Below are 20,320 nucleotides of genomic sequence, written 5' to 3'. Positions count from 1 at the left end.
ACCTTTCATCCGGTGCTGTCACGTGCAATGCGTCATGTGCGGCCGGAACAACGCTCCAGTGAGAGATGGGGGATGTGCGCAACAATCATTCAGCATGAGAAGATTCCTACCAAGAGCCCCTCACAAGCACTGGCAATGCCAACAGTTTGAGCTTTTGTATGAACAGGGGAAAAGACACTTGCCAGGCACTGCCAAAGGGTTATTAACTGGCCATTGATGGTAGCAGGTGTAAACTGGTGCGAGTACCTCGGAATCTAATAGCAGTGCCTGGAAAACGCTGAATATTTAAACACACGCCAAAACGGCTGGCTTTGACAATGCTCGTTTTTAAGATGACTTCATGGAAGGACACTCAGAGTGCTTATAAATGGAGTGGCTGAAGGCAGACCTGGTTAAGACATCTTTTATTTTACCAGAAGTGAGTTTGCAGATACAATAAAGTCATTAACTCTCAGACGAGCGGTTTGAAAAAATACTGGCAGGCCCTTAGTGCAAAGTTTGATTTTAAAGGCTTCATTAAAGCGAGCTCAACGAGTTCCCATGAGCAGTTTTTTTTTGGGCTGGGAGGTGCAGGAATTGGGTAGGAATCGTTTTAGGGATTAGCATGGTCATGGGCTGTCAATAGCCAAACATCACATGCAAGCTATGCATCCCGCATATGCCATTTGGCCCGATAATTGTAACATAATGCAACCGTTTCTCTGTGGCACGGGCATATTAACCAGAACATGAGCTCCCCCCTCCCCCCAATCCCCGTCCCGTGTACAGGCTCCTATGGCAGACGCTACCAGGAAGACGCGGCTGGCACCCTGGGGTGTTCCCTTATTGACGGATTGTCATTCCAGCAGGAACCTCATACTTCGCGTTCACGCGTTTCACCGATTGTGGTGGTTTCATACCTTCACAGAGTGGCGCTGTACCTGTGTTACACCGAAATGCTACTACCTGATCAAGGGTCCCACATACATTTCTAATGACACCCTCATAACGTGGCCTGCGGGTGCTTAGCAGGACCTCCAACACATTCCAAAATATCACATTTTGTCTTCACAGATTAATCACCAGTCTCCACAACATGTCCACCAGAGTCGGATACCTAAATTGCAGGGGTGGACTGGTAACCAAAAGAAGCCCTGGAAATGTCTTTCAAAGTGGCACCATATTACACGTTTTGAGCACGCCCACCCCTTTGCTGGTGAGAAAATTTGGAAATAAAATAGACAACCACACCAAATGGGCCCAGGGTACAGAGGCCTACCGGAAAATCTCCAGAGTTCCGTGTAGGTCAGTCCAGTCCTGCTAAATTGCACAGCGTCCTGCCACCACACCCTCAAAAAGTGTCCGTCTGCCACCTGGCCAGACACACATCGGCAACCAAACTCAGCATACCCCTCAGAAACTCGTACTGTGAGCCCAGGACCTTCACAGTGTGCCCTCAGAACCTTCACTAAGTACTAACCTACTCCCTCACACAGTTGTCAGCAAGTGCATCAACAATGCGCCTACGTGTGCCAGCCACAAGGGCCCACAAATGCCATCCCAAAATGTACCCCTAACATTACAGGTTCCCATTTGCGTCGTTACCAAATTCCCTTTTGTACCTTCACAATGTGCCAACAAGAGGCATTACAAGGAGCCCATATGCACCCACACATTGCGCCAACCACTACCGCCATTAAGGACCCACAACAGTATGGTAGAGTGGCATCCACTGCCCTGAGAAACGGCCAATGCAAAAGGAGGGCCCAACAGATTCACAACCTGGGCAGCACCAGGGGCGGCTTTAGGCATGATAGACCCGGGAATTCACCCAGGGCGCCACATTATCCCCCCTGCGATGCCAACTCGGGGGGAGTCTTTCATGGTGAAGGTGCCCTATTAAAATTAAATGCACCCCACTCTCGTGCTGGCAGCTGCAGCACGGGAGCGGGGTGCTTTTCATTTCAATAGGGCGCTGATGCCTTACCGGCATGGGGTAGCCTTATTTGGCAGCGGGGCTCTAATATTTAGCCAAGCCACCCCAAATTCGGAACCCACCTTCACCAGCTTGCCGGGGGGCGTGGGGGAGGGGGTAGGTTCAGATGGTGGGGTTGCAGGGGTGGCAAATTGTTTTTTCAACCGCAGTGGTGCCAGAGCTAAGGTTAGACCTTCACTGGCATCACAATGCCACCAAAGCCCTTACAAAGTGTTAACTGCTGGGCAATACGAAGTGACATTGCTGCAGCTGGCTCCTTACATCACTAATAAATATTAAATAAGCTGTGGCCTGACCAGAAAGTAGTACTTAACGAGCAGTCACTAGAAAGCTTGCGATTTCCTCGATTCCAATGTAGAATTAGAGTGCAGCCCACTCACTAACAACTCACAGTAACTGCTGGGCAATACGAAGTGACATTGCTGCAGCTGGCTCCTTACATCACTAATAAATATTAAATAAGCTGTGGCCTGACCAGAAAGTAGTACTTAACGAGCAGTCACTAGAAAGCTTGCGATTTCCTCGCTTCCAATGTAGAATTAGAGTGCAGCCCACTCACTAACAACTCACAGTAACTGCTGGGCAATACGAAGTGACATTGCTGCAGCTGGCTCCTTACATCACTAATAAATATTAAATAAGCTGTGGCCTGACCAGAAAGTAGTACTTAACGACCAGTCACTAGAAAGCTTGCGATTTCCTCGATTCCAATGTAGAATTAGAGTGCAGTCCACTCACTAACAACTCACAGTAACTGCTGGGCAATACGAAGTGACATTGCTGCAGCTGGCTCCTTACATCACTAATAAATATTAAATAAGCTGTGGCCTGACCAGAAAGTAGTACTTAACGAGCAGTCACTAGAAAGCTTGCGATTTCCTCGCTTCCAATGTAGAATTAGAGTGCAGCCCACTCACTAACAACTCACAGTAACTGCTGGGCAATACGAAGTGACATTGCTGCAGCTGGCTCCTTACATCACTAATAAATATTAAATAAGCTGTGGCCTGACCAGAAAGTAGTACTTAACGACCAGTCACTAGAAAGCTTGCGATTTCCTCGATTCCAATGTAGAATTAGAGTGCAGTCCACTCACTAACAACTCACAGTAACTGCTGGGCAATACGAAGTGACATTGCTGCAGCTGGCTCCTTACATCACTAATAAATATTAAATAAGCTGTGGCCTGACCAGAAAGTAGTACTTAACGAGCAGTCACTAGAAAGCTTGCGATTTCCTCGCTTCCAATGTAGAATTAGAGTGCAGTCCACTCACTAACAACTCACAGTAACTGCTGGGCAATACGAAGTGACATTGCTGCAGCTGGCTCCTTACATCACTAATAAATATTAAATAAGCTGTGGCCTGACCAGAAAGTAGTACTTAACGACCAGTCACTAGAAAGCTTGCGATTTCCTCGATTCCAATGTAGAATTAGAGTGCAGTCCACTCACTAACAACTCACAGTAACTGCTGGGCAATACGAAGTGACATTGCTGCAGCTGGCTCCTTACATCACTAATAAATATTAAATAAGCTGTGGCCTGACCAGAAAGTAGTACTTAACGAGCAGTCACTAGAAAGCTTGCGATTTCCTCGCTTCCAATGTAGAATTAGAGTGCAGCCCACTCACTAACAACTCACAGTAACTGCTGGGCAATACGAAGTGACATTGCTGCAGCTGGCTCCTTACATCACTAATAAATATTAAATAAGCTGTGGCCTGACCAGAAAGTAGTACTTAACGACCAGTCACTAGAAAGCTTGCGATTTCCTCGATTCCAATGTAGAATTAGAGTGCAGTCCACTCACTAACAACTCACAGTAACTGCTGGGCAATACGAAGTGACATTGCTGCAGCTGGCTCCTTACATCACTAATAAATATTAAATAAGCTGTGGCCTGACCAGAAAGTAGTACTTAACGAGCAGTCACTAGAAAGCTTGCGATTTCCTCGCTTCCAATGTAGAATTAGAGTGCAGTCCACTCACTAACAACTCACAGTAACTGCTGGGCAATACGAAGTGACATTGCTGCAGCTGGCTCCTTACATCACTAATAAATATTAAATAAGCTGTGGCCTGACCAGAAAGTAGTACTTAACGACCAGTCACTAGAAAGCTTGCGATTTCCTCGATTCCAATGTAGAATTAGAGTGCAGTCCACTCACTAACAACTCACAGTAACTGCTGGGCAATACGAAGTGACATTGCTGCAGCTGGCTCCTTACATCACTAATAAATATTAAATAAGCTGTGGCCTGACCAGAAAGTAGTACTTAACGAGCAGTCACTAGAAAGCTTGCGATTTCCTCGCTTCCAATGTAGAATTAGAGTGCAGTCCACTCACTAACAACTCACAGTAACTGCTGGGCAATACGAAGTGACATTGCTGCAGCTGGCTCCTTACATCACTAATAAATATTAAATAAGCTGTGGCCTGACCAGAAAGTAGTACTTAACGAGCAGTCACTAGAAAGCTTGCGATTTCCTCGCTTCCAATGTAGAATTAGAGTGCAGTCCACTCACTAACAACTCACAGTAGTATTATTGCAGCACAATACTCCATGGAAATACACCTCATTGCTCCAGAAAAATGGAGCACCAGCCCGCTGCATCACCAGGTTCTTGCCACCCTTTCCTGCGACTGCTCTGCTCGTTAGCAGAGGCGTAGCCAGGATTGTCTAGCAAATGGGGCCTGATGCTAATGTAGTTGGGCCCTCTGCACTGACTGACAAAAATATCTGTAAATGCCCACACAGCGCTGCTGAGTGGGCATTTACAGATTGTGGGTGAGCCTTGCCCTTCAGGCCCTACCCTGCCTACGCCTCTGCTCGTTAGCCCTTACTCTATTTACCTCTGTCTCAGGAAAGGGGGAGGTACTCTATGGGCCTTATTAGGAGTTTGCCGGTCCACAAATAAGGTGCTGGAAAATGTGTACTGGCACCTTTCCCGGACCTCAAACCCCAAGCCTGCCGGTAGGAAGAAAAGGACAATCCTACTAGGCCTTGTGAGCATTCAGAGCATGTACGTGCAAGAGAGGAGAGGGGAAGAGGAAGAGGGGGCAAGTGCTGGAGTGCCCGTGCGTGAGCAGCAGGTGTGAGTGCCAAGTGTAGAAGTGCTAGGGAACTGTAGAGGAGGAGACAAATGCCTCTACCGGAAGTCCCGCCCCCATTCTTCCCATATGTTGGAAGCCAGAATTTGCGACATGCACAATGCCAGTATTGGTATCTACCCCACAAAAGATCCTCGAAACAAAGTATTAATTAAGAGGGCCCTACATACCATACCCACGAAGAAACAGCCTCTTAAAGGAGGTTCTTGAAGAAGTGTAAAGTGACAAAGGCAAGAGACTGGTGATGTCACATGAAGCAGAGATGACGCACCAAGAAGAAAGTATATAGACCTTGTAGATTCTTATGAAAAGTAAAGAGTTGAGTAAACATTTCATGTGCGGGAATGAAGATTGTAAGTCCAAGAATACGGAAGAAAATGCAAATCGCTTTCTAACTGTACAGATGTTGTAACGCAAGTAGAATAAGTAATCATAAGTCTGGCTATGCGTAGTGAATAGACTGCAGGTGGTGCTGCCAATAAATATATAAGATCTGGATGCTCCATGTCATGTTTAAGTATAGTAGGACCCCATGAGCGAAAGGGCTGAAAGTGTGGTGCAGTAGAAGAAAACAGCTGACAATGAAGGAAGATTCGAGAAGGATTGTTTGGCCCAGTATCAAGGGTTGAGGCAGCCAATAAATGGTTATCTATTTGAGAATATACTATGAACATGAGAAGTGTGGCGAGCTCCTGCTTGAGGTGCAATGGAAAAACACTATGAGTGCCGGGTTTTATTAATTTAATAGTATTAAATAGGAAAGAAGGAGCTCAAACACGTTCTCCTGTCACATGGTCCAGATGAAAATAGATTTTGGGCAAGCCACATCGAGACTGAAAATTCAGGCTATGCTCACACTCCCTTTTATTCTCAGGCGCAGTTATACAGGCAAGGCCGAGTTCAAAGACAATTCAAATGGCAGATAGTAGGAGTTATGATGGTTGATGGGCTAATTAGTTGGGAAGGCATGGTTAAGTCCACCCACAAGCACCTGTGATACCGGCTTGCTGCTGCTGGTGAGTGGAATATTCCAGAAGAGTACAAGCATGCCAACCAATTATAGAGGGCCACTTAGCAAAGAGCCCTATAGTTTGAAAGCCAATGAAACCTGTATTCGATGACAGCGAAGCTGACTTGCACTAGGGGTGGGCATAAATTGTCCACCTGACTTTAGAGACCCAATCATAATCCTATCCCCCATAGAAAGTATACTTAGATGTTCCCTTTAAGCCTATCACAACCCAAAGTAGGTTTTCTTATTTTGTCACATATTAGGATGTCAAGGATAAGGAATTTTTGCTATACAAGTGTGATTTTTTATGAAATGCTTTGAGAGAACTCTTGAGAGAGATTTGAGCGTGAACGTCCATTGATGTTTATTCTACTCCCCATTTTAGATAATTGCAAATAAAACAGTTATGTTTTGCCAACTTCCTGAGTCGGTCTTATTTTTGGTGTCAGAGAAAATTCTGCATCCCCATCCATCTAATAAATCGTTACCTTGCTTAAAGGGCCTACAGGTTCAGAACTTTCAGCTGCAATAAGTAAATGGGTAAGTGAGGCCTACAGTGGCAAAGGCCAGTAAGTTCCAGGGCAAGTGCTGTGCGTGGGCAGAGGCTGAAAGCAATTGGGTGTGGGAGGCCAGGGCCCCAATGGGCAAACAAGGGCCCTGGTCACCAATCACAGCAACTGAGATTAGCAGAGGAGGTGGAGAAAAGGAAAGTCTTGAGGAGCTTCCAGCATTTGAGGAGATCTGGCTCAAGATGAAGAGGAAGGCGGAGGCTGTTTCAAAAGAGGGAGCCAGCTGAACATGGGACTCCATGGGAGCAATGGCAACATTAAAGGAATGGTTCGCCCAAAAATGTTTATTGCCCAAAAAGATGGGCAATAATAAAACAAATATACTCGCACTTTTTTTTTTAAGTTCCTATGTAACATTTTGAGCAATTGAAGCTCAAAATGTACAAAAGCAAGCACATGGGGGCATCCATTTTGTGAAATCGAAGCCCGCCTATGCTTGCTTTTGCGGCACTAATGAAGGAAAAGCCAGCCAGCTGTAGTAAACAAAAGCTACCACTGGGTGGCTTTTCCTTCATTGGTTTTTCTTTCTAAGTTTCTCAGGCTCCTCTGAGAAACTTAGAAAGAAAAACTGCAGTGTTTTCGAAACACGGCCGTGTTGTGTTTCTGCTTACAGCTGCTTTCCCATTTGGGGCTCTCGGCTCCCCACGGGGTGGGATCAATTTCTGGACACTCGGTGCAGGTTAGGAAAAACGTCCTAGAAATCTTCTCATGAGTAAGGGGTGTATCAACCCCAGTAATATGTGATGTTCAATGCAGGCAGCACTCCCACCTGAGAATGTTGAGGTCTTTAAACGATGTCATGCTGGCCTACAGAAAGAAATCCATGCTTTAATAGTTACTGACACAGAGGAATACCATGCAGGGAGACCATCTAAGCATATTGTTGCGGTGGCGGATGAAGAGCTGAATCCCCTCTATTCTGAGTCAGGGACTGGTTTTAGTGGTAGAGGCACTGCCCAGAGCTGAAGCCCCAGGCAGTGGTGGCCAGATCTGGGAATTTTAAGGAGACTTGGGCTGTTACTTGATCCTCATCTGTTGAAAGTTTGTGAGGACGCAATGGGGCTGGGTGCGCGTCCCTGTGCGCTGCTTGAAGCTATTATAGTGTAGTCTTTGTCAACTGAGTGTCTAGAACTCTGTGGGACATATAGGCCACTTTCTCTCTGAAAGCCTGATACAAAAATAGATCCCGAGGTTCTTGCTGATCACCTACTTCTGTATGCTCCAGTGCTAATGCCTCGAGACCAATCCGGATTAATTCCTGGAAAGTGCATGACCCCAATAAGCTTATTTGGTGTTCTCTCACATATTAATCTAGAAATGCAAGCACCAAAGTGCTGGATTCCATCTCCTGGAAGTTTTTGTTTGTGACACTGAGTGTTGGAAGGATGAAGGGAGATTATCTCCTTATATGGAGTAGACATTTTAATTGTCATTAGAAACCCTACTACATACCTACCTCAGACCAATGGTACAGTCCGACCCTGAGGCATTGCAAAATGAAAACGGGCAGGGGATACAATCGTATATTTAGGAATTAAGGTCAGCAGAGATCTCTCCAAGTTACTGAAAGATAATCACTTGGCCTACCTGAATGAGTTGGCGCACAAAGCTGAGAGATTAATAACCCTCCATTTATTAGTGTACGTCAGTGTTTCACTTGCCAAAATGTGATAGTCCCCTAAGCTTCTTCACTTCTTTCTGAGTGTTCCCATATGTCCCGGTCGAAGTTTCTTTACATATCTTCCTTCCCTTCTTGCCTGGTACTCAAAAGACACCTAGAGGTTTAGTCAAGCCATTTGCACAGGGCGAAGAGAGATGCTTCAGACATGAAGCTATATTTGGGGCTGTGACATTCCAGCTAACTGTGACAGGGAGGTCTGCACCTGTAGGCTGTGTCCCCCCAGAGTACCATGTGTTTGTTGTGCAGTGAGCAGAGGAAAATGTGTGCGGATTAGCCCAGCACATTTTCTGAGGTTGATCTCCCATCATTCATTTTCATTACAAAACTTCAAAAAAGCCCAGGCGATCACACACTCCCCGTGCGGATGGTCAAAATTCCTCACAGCCCTGCCCCTGGAAACACTATAATTCCAGCAACCGCACGCCTGGGATGCAGATGCATTGTTCGAGTGCCATTCCAGGTGCTGTCATGCAGGGCGCAGTGGAGCTACAATAAGCGTTTGTTGAATCATTTGCTATTTTTCTTGATTATTAATATTAAAAGTGTGGTTTATTCAAGACCAGGTGGGCCAGCGCTCTAAGAAGGAGTGCTACTGCTTCCAGGAGGAGTTAAAATGTCGCCAAAAAACAAAACAAGATCATATAACCTTTGAAAAGGCAATTGTACAAACATGAATAAGATGCATCTAATTTGAAGGGGGAGCACATTCCAATAAGTCCCAAACGGTTGCACAGACTAAAGGGGAAAACAACATCATTCTTCCATACTGTGTATCCTTTCCACTTACTGTGGGTAGTAGTACTGTGGATCCCATTGTTACAATTTCTAACGCAAGCTCACCTCAGAATAACAGTATGGAATTGGAGAACTCTAATCTGAATGACATTGATAATTAATAATTAACTTTTGGAACTCTTATTCTTTTCAAGGGAGCATTGCGGCAGCAGAATTAAAACTACCTCAATGATCAGTAGAGATTATTGTGGCAACAGAAATTAATCAGGAATGCTACAGTGGTCTGGAGGGGTGCTCAGAGCAATGACAAAGGTTAAGATTCAGTCTAAACCTTCCAGCCATCACCTCTGTTTTTACTTGGTCACCCGGAGTGGGACAGGTATGCCCATACATGGGTCCCGTGCCTTCTGGGCCTAGCCAAGCTACTCCTCACTGATGAGGCCCAACAAGGCCGAAACATGTGTGGGGATACTTGTGGTCTCGTGCACAAGAGATGTGACCAAGCCGTTCAGGCTGGACTGCCCCTTTTGGGGTTGGACCAAGCCTGATTTGCATATGGTCTTTCCCCTTCTGTAATGGCTTGGCAGGCGAAGAACGGTGGTCTGAATGGTTGCCCAGGACAATACCAGAGGTTAAGATACAGTCTAAACCTTCAAGCCATCACCTCTTTGTTTTTGCCATTAGAGACCCCTGGAGGCTGTCCGACTCTCCTCATCTCTTCCACAGCTGGATTCAGTTTCATCTCATAATGAGCGTCCAGCTCTTACTGACCCTTATGCGGAAATAGTAGTTTATGGTAACAATACCATTTGCAATGAAGATCCGGCTGAAGTTCTGTGGTATAATTCATGATAATGTGCATATGGATACCATACATAAACCAACCTCTAATTCATTTACACCACAAGTGCAAGTAAATATCTGTGGATGTTGCTCTTATTACAACTAAAGGGCATTTGTTACGTACGGAGTGTGTTGCCCGTGAGTCGGAGGAAATTGTGGTTGAAAAAGAAGGGGTAACTGACCTTTCAGATACATCTGAAATGTATCTATCACGTAAACAGAGGCAATTAGCACTTCATACGCGTGTTATTAAAATTGTCCCCAGTGAATTCTACCACACATAATTTGCTGGTTAATACAGAGATGAACTCCAAAAAGTTTTTAAAGAAACTTGCTCATAGGAAAAGAGACATTAACAAAGAAAATCAGGAGCCCTCAATAGCTGACTTCTGAACAGCGATTAACGGATAGCCAGCATTAACTCTGATGTGGAGTTGGTGGCCACGGTGGAAGTTTTAGAAAAGACAGACACTATCAGAGGGGATGTAATGGTTTATAGGTCTGCCACTGAACACCACCCTACTACCCATAAATCTGCAAAGCAGGCAATATAGTACCTGCTGACGGTAATTTGTGGGGGACTGGTTCAAAAAAGGGGGCAACAACTAGAACTTAAACAACTCCACCTAAAAGCATAGGAATAGGTGGAAAAATAAATCAATGTTTTTTCACATTTTTAATCAGAACCCGCCCCTGCATATATTGGTTTCTGATGATTTTGTTGAGCCACCTAAATCTACAAATCCAAATGTAATCAGCATTCATTGTAAATCTAGTGGCACTGTGGCTATGATCCGCATCTATAAAAAAACAGCCAGGTAATCTGGTCTGGAACTTGATCTAGCTCCGGATAAAGCTAACCTCAATCTACTGACACTTGTTATGCCAGTTGGGTTTAATGTGATTAATAAGGTTTTAATGTGATATCTATTGTGGTTTTTATTATGAAATGTATAACTTTTTAACTGAACACATTAACTAATAAATAAGTAAAAGTAAAGTAGAGGATGTAGCTCCAGTATACACCTGGAGGTAAATCCTGGATTACACTTCCAAAAATTGGCAGCTTCACTTTGGTGGAATTACTACTCACAGTGAATCCACCAAAATCCCCATGGAGTCCTATGGGCTCCAAGAAATGGGGGACTAACATTGCATTACCACCACTCGTAATCCCACAGTAAATATGCAGGCGCGAATGCCAGTAACAGTAGAGAAGTCACCAGACTTATAATGAGACCCCATATCTATTTATTAAATTATCTTTTCAGTATTTATGCCAACCATCATCATAATGCGGGGACCGAGTGCCCTAGGCTCCTGTTTTAGCCGCAGCGCGCCACGCCCCACACACCCCCCGCCCCCACTGTACAACTAATTAGACTCTTCCCCGTTCTCATGCAGGGAAGAATTGAGGTGGAAAAGCATGAGCCTTCTATGTACACTCATCCGGGCAGGTCTGGTGGCCAGCATTGATCGAGTTAGGACCACATATCAGACGGCGAGTTAGTGGTTCCCCGACAGTGACCTCGATCTGCTACCACCGCTGAAGGCATATATGAGTGCCAGAGGAGTGCTTCTGGGGCACGCGATACTGGTTGCCCTGGAATCGGACTGATGCTGGAAACTGTTCGCCTACCGAAGCTTCACACAATCAGAGTGGTGAGCTACAGTTACTGCAAAAGGCCATGCTGCCGCGCTTAACCCAGTCTCGCTATTACCTGGCCTCCAGGCAGACACACAGGAACCAACCCATTGGTAGTAAGGCAGCAGATAACTACTAGAAAAGGGGGGCCCCGGGGGGAACGCGAAGCGTTTCCCCCCGGGGAGTTTTTGGCGCTGCACACGGCCAGCGAGTGGCCGTGGGGGCAGAGCGCCTCCCGGGGGGTATTTAAGGGCTCAGAGAAGGTTTGGGAGGCAGGCGACGGTTAGGACTTGATGAGTGTCTCAGTCCTGTCGCCTGCTCCCGAGCCTTCCCTGAAGTAGCTGGGCAGTCGGTGCTGCAGGGTAGAGTAGGTGAGAGGGATAGTTTGTAGTATTGGGGAGGTTAAGTATAGTTAGCAGGCACATTGTTATAAAATATATATTTCTTGTTATAGCCGGGGGTACCGTAGATAAGGTACCCCCACTTACTGTACTTGGCTCTGGTCCCAGCGTTGTCTGTGGTCCAGGCTGGGTTTTCTTGCACGGCATTTTGTCCCAGCGTATTTCCCATTTTGCTGTAGGGTGTGGGGTTTTATTAAAAAAAAAATAAAATAAACGTGCTGTTGAACGCAGGTCCGGGAGGGGGAGCGGGGAGGATATTGGCCATCTAGTGTGGTGCCTCTTTCCATTGGAGTTGTAGGGGGTATTTTAATTAGGGAGCGCCGGGTCCCGTGTTATTTGCAGCTGTGAGGGGAAAGATACGTGCAGTAGCCGTCGCGTGTCAGAGGGGGCAGTGTGCTCACCTTAAAGGGACAGTGCTGTTATTATTTGGTGCGGTGGTGCTTACACTCAGCCAGGGGGCAGAGTGACACGGGCACATCTCGGCCCCATTTATAGTTGGGCTGCTGGTTTCTTCGGGTTTTCCTTTTCCCGTGGCACGTTATTGCCTGGGCAGGGGGTTTCAGGGGCTAGGGCAGTATTCTAGGGGGTAACTACAGGTAGATAAATAAAAAAAAAATAAAAAAATAAAAATAATTTTGTTGTTAAATTGATTAATAATTTTGTAATTTACATTGGGGATTTGATATTAAAGGTTGGGTTTCGCTAGTTGCTTTTTTAACTCGTTTCTGAGTTAGTAGTTGGTCAGTTAGGGTTTAGGTCCACGGGTAGTTTTGCTCGGGGGCTTAGGTTCGCTAGATTAATTTTCAAGGGGCATATATAGTGTAGTGCACTCAGATTAGTAGTGCACAATGGTGGGCCAGGGAGCCAGCAAGAAGGGACTGGTTGATGCTAAGGGTCTGAGGGAGGCCTTAGAAATAATTAGTAGGGCATCCAAGGCCCAGTTGGAGGGGGCAGTGGGGGAGGTCACTGGTGGAGAGGTCACGGATGAGTGGGAGATAAGTGGGGGTAGGCCGCAGCGTAGAGCAGCGGCAGATGGGGCTCTCGCGGCAGTGATGGCTTGCACCCCTGCGGCGGGAAAAGGGGAGGTGTGGGAATCCAGGGGTAGGAAGTTGAGGAGGGAGATAGACAGGAGGGTGTCCGGGGGAGAAATGAGTTTGGGTGGTCAGCCATTGAGGGAGGGAGTGAGTAATAGCCCTAGGGAAGATAGGAGTGCTCAGATGGAGGTGGCTCAAGGGAACAAGAGTGGGGCCAGTGAGGGGGTGCAGAGGGGGGTGTCAGGGCAGAGGGGAAGAGGGGGTGAATACCTGCAGAAGAGTGCAGGTGGGAGAAGGAGGGAGAGGTCCCCATCAATTGAGGAGGTTAGAGTGGGGCACGGAACGGCCCCCCCGGGTAGGAGGGGTGAGGGCGGAGGGCGCTGCGCAGCCCCCGCTGGTCAGGTGGAGGTAGAGGGTTTTAGTACGGCCCCTCCTCGGTCAGCGCAAGGAGAGCCTAGAGGGTGCAGCACGGCCCCTAGCAACGAGGATTCCAGGGTGGAGGTCGGAACGCCTCGCCCGAGAGAAGAGGACCAGGCAGGGGTTTCCGCGACCCCGCCGAGAAGACGTCAAAAGAGTGGCGGGGCGGACGCCCTGGGCTCGCAAGAAGATCATCTACTCAACTCGGGCATGAGCTCGCATCCGCAATGGTATTTAAGGGGTGATGAAGTTGGATTGGAGGAATATGTGGGGCAATGGGAAGTAGAAGGTTATAGGGCGGCAAGGGAAAGGGGGGAGGAGAGAAGAAGTTTGAGGTGGGATCTGGAAAGGCAGGTGCAAGATGGTCGGGGGTAAGGGGTCAGGGGAACTATTGGCTGGGTGAGTCTGCTGACATGTTTTGTCCCCGCATTAGGAGCCCTCTAAGAAAGGAGATGAGGAGTATCGGTGTGGACGCCAGACCACAGACGGCAGGCGTTGAAAGAGGTGAGCGGGAAAGGGAATGGTCATCTGCATGGCAGAGAGGGGTCACGAGAAGGGTGACGGGAAATGATGGGGCGGGATTGCAAGGGGTAAGAAAAGAAGTTGGTTTGCAGGCCATTGGAGCCGCGGGGGTTGAAAAGAGCACTTGCTCAGTAGAGGTGCAAACGGACAAGGTGGTGGAGCCATTGGTGCTCGAGGTGCAAGCTGAAAAAGAAAAAGAGGTTGAAGTGAAAGGCAAGGAGAAAAAATTGCCATACATGGGGATAACAAAACCATTGGGGGCGCACTTGATGGCAGCAACCAGGGAGAAGATTCAGGCGGGGGAATTTGTGGATGTCTTTAAATTGCTCCATAGGGAAGTGAGAGCAAAGGAGGGGTCTAAGGAGGAAGAGAGGGAACTGGCTTCACGCCCAAGGGTCCCGGTGACTATTGAGAATTGGACGTCGGCGTTTATCATTTATGCCAGTGTGTACTGTGAAAAATTCCCGGAGCGTTACGTGGCCCTGCTTAAATATATGGACGTAATTAGGAAGGCTTTCACGAGTTTTGGGGGTTTTGCCTGGGTACGCTATGATGAGGAATTCAGAGCGAGAATGGCGGAGGACAGTCAGGCGGTCTGGGGGGAGATAGACATGGATCTTTGGCTGCAATGGATGGCTCCAACGAGGCCTGCCCCGACATTGCACACAGCAAGTGAGCTGCCTGTGCCTTACCGGCCCTTTCTTGGTCGCCCCGCCCATGAGGGGGCGGGGGGAGGAGGCGGAGGACAGCCCTCGACAGCATGTTGGGCGTTCAATAAAGAAGGCTGCACGAGGTGGATGTGTAAATTTAAACACGAGTGCAGCAGGTGTGCGGGTCGGCATCCGGTTACAGATTGTTTTCAGGCAGGGGACAGTGGGTCAGGGCAAGGAGCGGGGCAAGGAGGTGGGGGGGAAGGACCGCATGCCAGGTAAATTGGGGTGTGCTGGTAGGTCGGGCTCAGTTTAACGTAAAAGGAGGGGGGGCACAAGGTTTGATGAAAGGTTTTTGGGGGCGACTTAAAGGGGGTAGGAGAAGGGTGAGGAGGAAGAAGCGTAGGTAGGGGAGGGCCGCAGGGGGGATGTAACTGTGGAAATTGTTAAGGGGTGGTGGCCGTCGTTTGGAGGGCATGGACGACGGTGGCGAAGCCCTCACTCTTGCCGCACGACAAGGTGAGTAAGCTTCAGGCTGCATGGACGGAGGTGCGGGAGCGCCTCTGGTGCAGCAAGGGGAAGTGATGAGCTGGGTCTGCATGGACGGGGGTGCACTAGGGCCCATGGTGCAGCTGGGGGAAAGAAGTGGAGCAACGAAGCAAGGTGCTGGAAGAGGAATTTATGTGGAATGGACTGCATGGACGGGGGCACAGGTTTGGCCCCTGGTGCAGCGGTGGAGAGGAGTAAGGCAGAAAAGGGGCCTGCATGGACGGGGGTGCACTAGGGCCCCTGGTGCAGGTGGGAAACAGGTGGTAATGGACGCAAGGATCTTGAAAATTAGTTATAAGGAAGGGACTGCATGGACGGGGGTGCAGGTTTGGCCCCTGGTGCAGTGGCGAGAGGAGCAATAAAGTAAAGGGCCTGCATGGACGGGGGTGCACGTGGGCCCCCGGTGCAGGGGGGGGGCAACGCAGGGCAATATTAATAAGGTGATGGAAGGTGGGGGGGCAAGGGCGAGCAGGGGGTAATAGTTTAGAGGAAAAAGGGGGTCTAAGTGGGTTTAGGTGTATTGTTTAAAGGTTAGGTGAAAGGGGCGAAATATAGGGGGACGATAGGAGAAGACCTGAGGTGTTTCCGGAGAGGGTTAAGGAGATGGCCAGAAAGGATAGGGTACTGAGGAGGTGTTACTAGTGGTGTGGGAAAGGTTAGGAGGTTGGAACTCATTCATTTAGGAGGGGTGCAGCATCTGAAAGTAGCAGGCTGGGCTATTAAGATGAGTAGGTGAAAAGGTTGGGACGCTGGGAGTAAGGGAGATACAAAGGGTATGTCAGGGACCGGGGCAAACGGAATGTCTTTATAGAATTTTTTCAGTAGGTAGCAGGAGTGTTGCATTTATTAGGATGTTGTTGATTTGTAAGTGATTTTGTAATTTCTTTTTCAGATGCTGCTAGGAGGTCCGGTCAGATGTCAAAAATCTGGTTTTTGGGACATTCTAGGGTTAAGTGGGCGGGGAAAGAAGCTGAGAAAAGGATTGTTGGCAGGCAACTGGGGTGCAACTATAAAGATGTTGTGGTAAGATGTCCGGGTTTGGGGGGCTGGGCTGGGATTAGTTGCTTCCTATGTTGGCTGGGGTGAGGGAAAGCTATGGGCCTCCAGATGGGGGGGATTAGTCTTGCTGGGGAAAATGATCTGGTAAGGGATACGGGTTTGGCTCTTCTTAGGTTCTGGGCTGGGAGACTGGGTAAAATGTTTGAGGTAGAAAAGTTTGGGGGGGTGGGGCAGAAAGAACTCCTCGGGGGAGGGTTTTTCTGGTGCTGGGGGCATGGCCCCTTTTGATGTGGGGGGAGGGAAGCACAATGGGGGAATGACACGGAAAAGGATGGGGTGGCGCTGTTTGCAAACGCAGGTCACCCCGGGGGAACAGGTATTGAGCCTGGAGGGGCATGGCCCCTGGGAGAAAGCGGGACGCCTGGAAAAGGGGCAAAGAGACGGTAGGATCCAAGGGATCATTAGGGAGGAATTGGGTTATTTAATTATTTAATTGTTGGGGGAAAATGAAAATGAAAATGTTTAATTTATTTAATTGGTTGTTAAAATATTTCTTTAGTTTGTTAGGCCATGGAGCCAGTTAAGCGTTTGATTGTAAGCTTTGGCCTGTCACATTAAAGCAACCTTTTCCACTTTTAAATGAGTCTGGGTTTTTGTGCAGTAAGCCAAAAGGTGTGCTGTTGCTAAAAGCTGAGGTGGAGAACTCCCTGCAGATGGGCCGACCTCTATTTTGACTGTGGCCACTTGTAAGTTAATCCCCTTTATTGCTACAGGAAATTTTACTCCTGTTCAAAATGGAGTACTTGACCGTACCCCAAGGCCCGCGGAGATTCAACACTAAATACTGTTGAAGTATCCTGGGTCCACGAGTCCAAGCTTCCTCCATTGCAACCCAACCAGGTGGCAAAAGCCCCATCACTCTCCTGGTTTGACAGCATTACGGCCTTTCAACCTTTTCAGGTGAAAGGGGCATCGAGCCTCAGGGGGGCATCGAGCCTCAGGGGTGCCCCCAGCAATTGCCCCCATGTTGCCAGTCATTAGTCTGATAACACTGCAATAGATGTATTTATATATTATCCTTCTAGGGCTTTAAGTGTGCGCTTAGCACGCTCGCATTACAAGTTGCATTTGCTGGAGCCCTTCAGGCCATCACTAGAAAGTGATGGCTTGAAGGGCTCCAGCAAATGAAGCAAGCTTGCAAGGGGAGCGCTGCAGAGCACACATTTAAAACAAAGGGATACACCCATGTATGTATGCACTCCAAGGTGCCTCAGACTGTTTTCTGCTCCAAGCAAGGCGGACCCCCAACCAACATGTTCAAATGGGTCCCCACACATCTTCACCCGGGCCTGGCTAAAATTAAAATTGCATGCCTCAGCGGCCAATGGTGGACAACCTACAAGTTACCTACAAAGCATGTACATGGTTATACGGTGAGTTCTTCCTTATTTGGGTGCACTGTGGGATGGCACTAGTGGGATACTGTATGCATAAACTGGGAGCCCAGTTGCAAGGGGTGGCATAAGGGGCTGCTATCAAAGAGGGTGAACAAGGTCTGCGGGTACTGTCACCACGGGTATGGTTTCCAACTGCCCTTAAGTCTTATGTTGCGGGAGAGGTGCATCCAATTGGGCATTCCAGATGTATACAATATGCATGAGATAGATTTGCATACAGTGTAAATGAACTGACGTTATTTGCCTCCCCATGAGTTCGAAACGTCTTGCTTGGTGTTGTGCTCTTTCGAGCATTCATAAATCGACAGCTAAGTGCAATTGAGAAGGCAAGAATGGAAACACTACACAGCCCAAGAACTACACATTAAGAGTTTGGGGACAGAAACCCAGTTTAAATAGATTATCATGATTCGAAATTTCCAGGAGCTTTTTAGCTCCTGCTTCTAGCCTAGGAGAGCCTGGTTAGCTTGACACCAACAGCTACACGGAGAGCTTGGTTAGCTCGACACCAACAGCTACGCTTCCAGCCTAGGAGAGCCTGGTTAGCTCGACACCAACAGCTACGCTTCCAGCCTAGGGGAGCCTGGTTAGCTCGACACCAACAGCTACGCTTCCAGCCTAGGAGAACCTGGTTAGCTCGACACCAACAGCTACGCTTCCAGCCTAGGAGAGCCTGGTTAGCTCGACACCAACAGCTACGCTTCCAGCCTAGGGGAGCCTGGTTAGCTTGACACCAACAGCTACGCGGAGAGCTTGGTTAGCTTGACACCAACAGCTACGCTTCCAGCCTAGGAGAACCTGGTTAGCTCGACACCAACAGCTACGCTTCCAGCCTAGGAGAGCCTGGTTAGCGCGACACCAACAGCTACGCTTCCAGCCTAGGGGAGCCTGGTTAGCTTGACACCACCAGCTACGCGGAGAGCTTGGTTAGCTTGACACCAACAGCTACGCTTCCAGCCTAGGAGAACCTGGTTAGCTCGACACCAACAGCTACGCTTCCAGCCTAGGAGAGCCTGGTTAGCTCGACACCAACAGCTACGCTTCCAGCCTAGGGGAGCCTGGTTAGCTTGACACCACCAGCTACGCTTGGCCCCCGAGGCCATCTGGTACCATACAAACACTCCCATGTGACATTACCTTTCTGGATTTGGAAATGTCTGTAAAGAAGCATTTGAGACATCTAATATACATTTAAAGCATCAATGATTGCATATAATGGATACAAAGTTCAAATGTACATCTCACTTAGCGTTAGCTTTATGGCACACTATGTACTAGCTCCAGGCTCTCTGGGGGTAGCTTCCACTTACCATGTGATGCTCAATACCCAGGAGCTGCTGGCAGCTCCAGACATCTTAATTTAAACTCTGTATTATTCCCTTCTTTTAAAAAAATAAATAAATAAAAACATACTGCACCAGCTCACCATCCTAGTAATCTCAAAGTGCGTAAACCATGTACAAGAAGGTGCATTAGGACCCACCTAGGCACAGCAGGACCTTACTCTGCTTAGGATGCATTGACCGAAAATGGTGCAATGTCAGAAGAGTGATGGTGTGAATTTTGAAGATAAAAGGGTCGGTGTGGAAGTAATATGGAATGCTAAGAATGTCACGCGGGTGAGGATGTGTACACCACGACATCTATACCTCTAGTAACTTAACCCCTAGGGACTCTATTTGCACCACAGACAGAAAATACCCCAGCACTCCCTGCAGGCACTGGCCCCTGCTTCCACTGCTCACCGCAAGCTCCAGCCTTGCTGGGCCTGACAGTGACACATTACCAGGCCCGACTAGCAGCTTCCCCTGTCCCAACCCCCCTGGCCTTTCGTGGGCAGTAGCCGAATGTGCCTACCAATGCTGTCCCGATTGACTCTTCTTATCCTGCGAACCGAGCCTTTATGCATTTCGCTACCCCCTCACCGCACTGACATCCTCTTCACACCAACAACACTCACCCCCGGCTCACAATGAGCCGCAGCGCCTCCAGGTTGCCGTGGTAGGCGGCCCATAGGGTGGGCGTCATGCCGTCCTCGTCGGGGCTGTTGAGGTCCTTGCGGGTGGCCTCCTTGAGCAGGTCCAAGTACCCGTCCCGGGCCGCCCGGTGGTACTGGTCGTTCATGGTGGGGTCTCTGCGGGGCCGCTAGGCTCATGGGGAGTTGCAAGTGCCCAGCAGGGTGGGTCAGGTAGTGGTGGGGAAGTGACCGGCAGGTGGTCAGCCGTGGGCAAAGGAGCCTGCCTCAGCCCGCAGCCATCTCCCTGAGCCCGCAGGAGGCTGACACCGGGAGAGTGGGCTGGCAGCGTCCTCAGGAAACCTGAGCCCCCTGTCGGGGGAGGGGAGGCGCGTGGCTACTCGGGTCCTAGCACCGCCCGCTCCAGGACACTTCTGTGCAGTCCGGGAACACCGTGGGAACAAGTCCACACCCACCCTCTCCCCACCGCTAGTGTCCTAATTGCAGTGAATATATAGGTGATGTAGCCAGTGGCGCGATTTAGGCGATGCACCGTAGCCGGGTCAGTGAGTTTGCGCGCACCTGTGCGTGCAGCAGGTGATATATAACCTAGCCGCGGACACGGGGGCCTATGCACGCGGGCACTCCACCACCAAGCACTCCGCAAGAACCGACAAGCACTGAAAACAAACCCCCTGCTGACGACTTTTGCAAAACGCCCGATCAGAACCGTACACAACCAGTGAAGCGCGAGGGAGAAAGA

General features: G+C 48.7%; 1 protein-coding gene across 2 annotated transcripts in view; it reads right to left on the bottom strand.

The window, feature by feature from the left end:
* Positions 1–19,915, bottom strand: part of USH1G (USH1 protein network component sans) — a 372,997-nt gene extending 353,082 nt beyond the window's left edge. Inside the window, exon 1 of one of the 2 annotated variants that reach the window (XM_069654851.1) lies at positions 19,564–19,915. In XM_069654851.1, coding sequence (XP_069510952.1) covers positions 19,564–19,727 — 164 coding nt within the window. In that variant the 5' untranslated portion in view covers positions 19,728–19,915. The remainder of the gene's footprint in view (positions 1–19,563) is intronic. The other variant, XM_069654849.1, reaches the window with a different exon arrangement.
* Between the last annotated feature and the right edge of the window lie 405 nt (positions 19,916–20,320).

The sequence above is a fragment of the Ambystoma mexicanum genome, chromosome 3q (genome assembly GCF_040938575.1).
Source record: "Ambystoma mexicanum isolate Mex_15411 chromosome 3q, UKY_AmexF1_1, whole genome shotgun sequence".
NCBI lineage: Eukaryota > Metazoa > Chordata > Amphibia > Caudata > Ambystomatidae > Ambystoma > Ambystoma mexicanum.
Note: the sequence above shows the minus strand (reverse complement) of the source record. Positions and strands in the feature narration are given on the sequence as shown.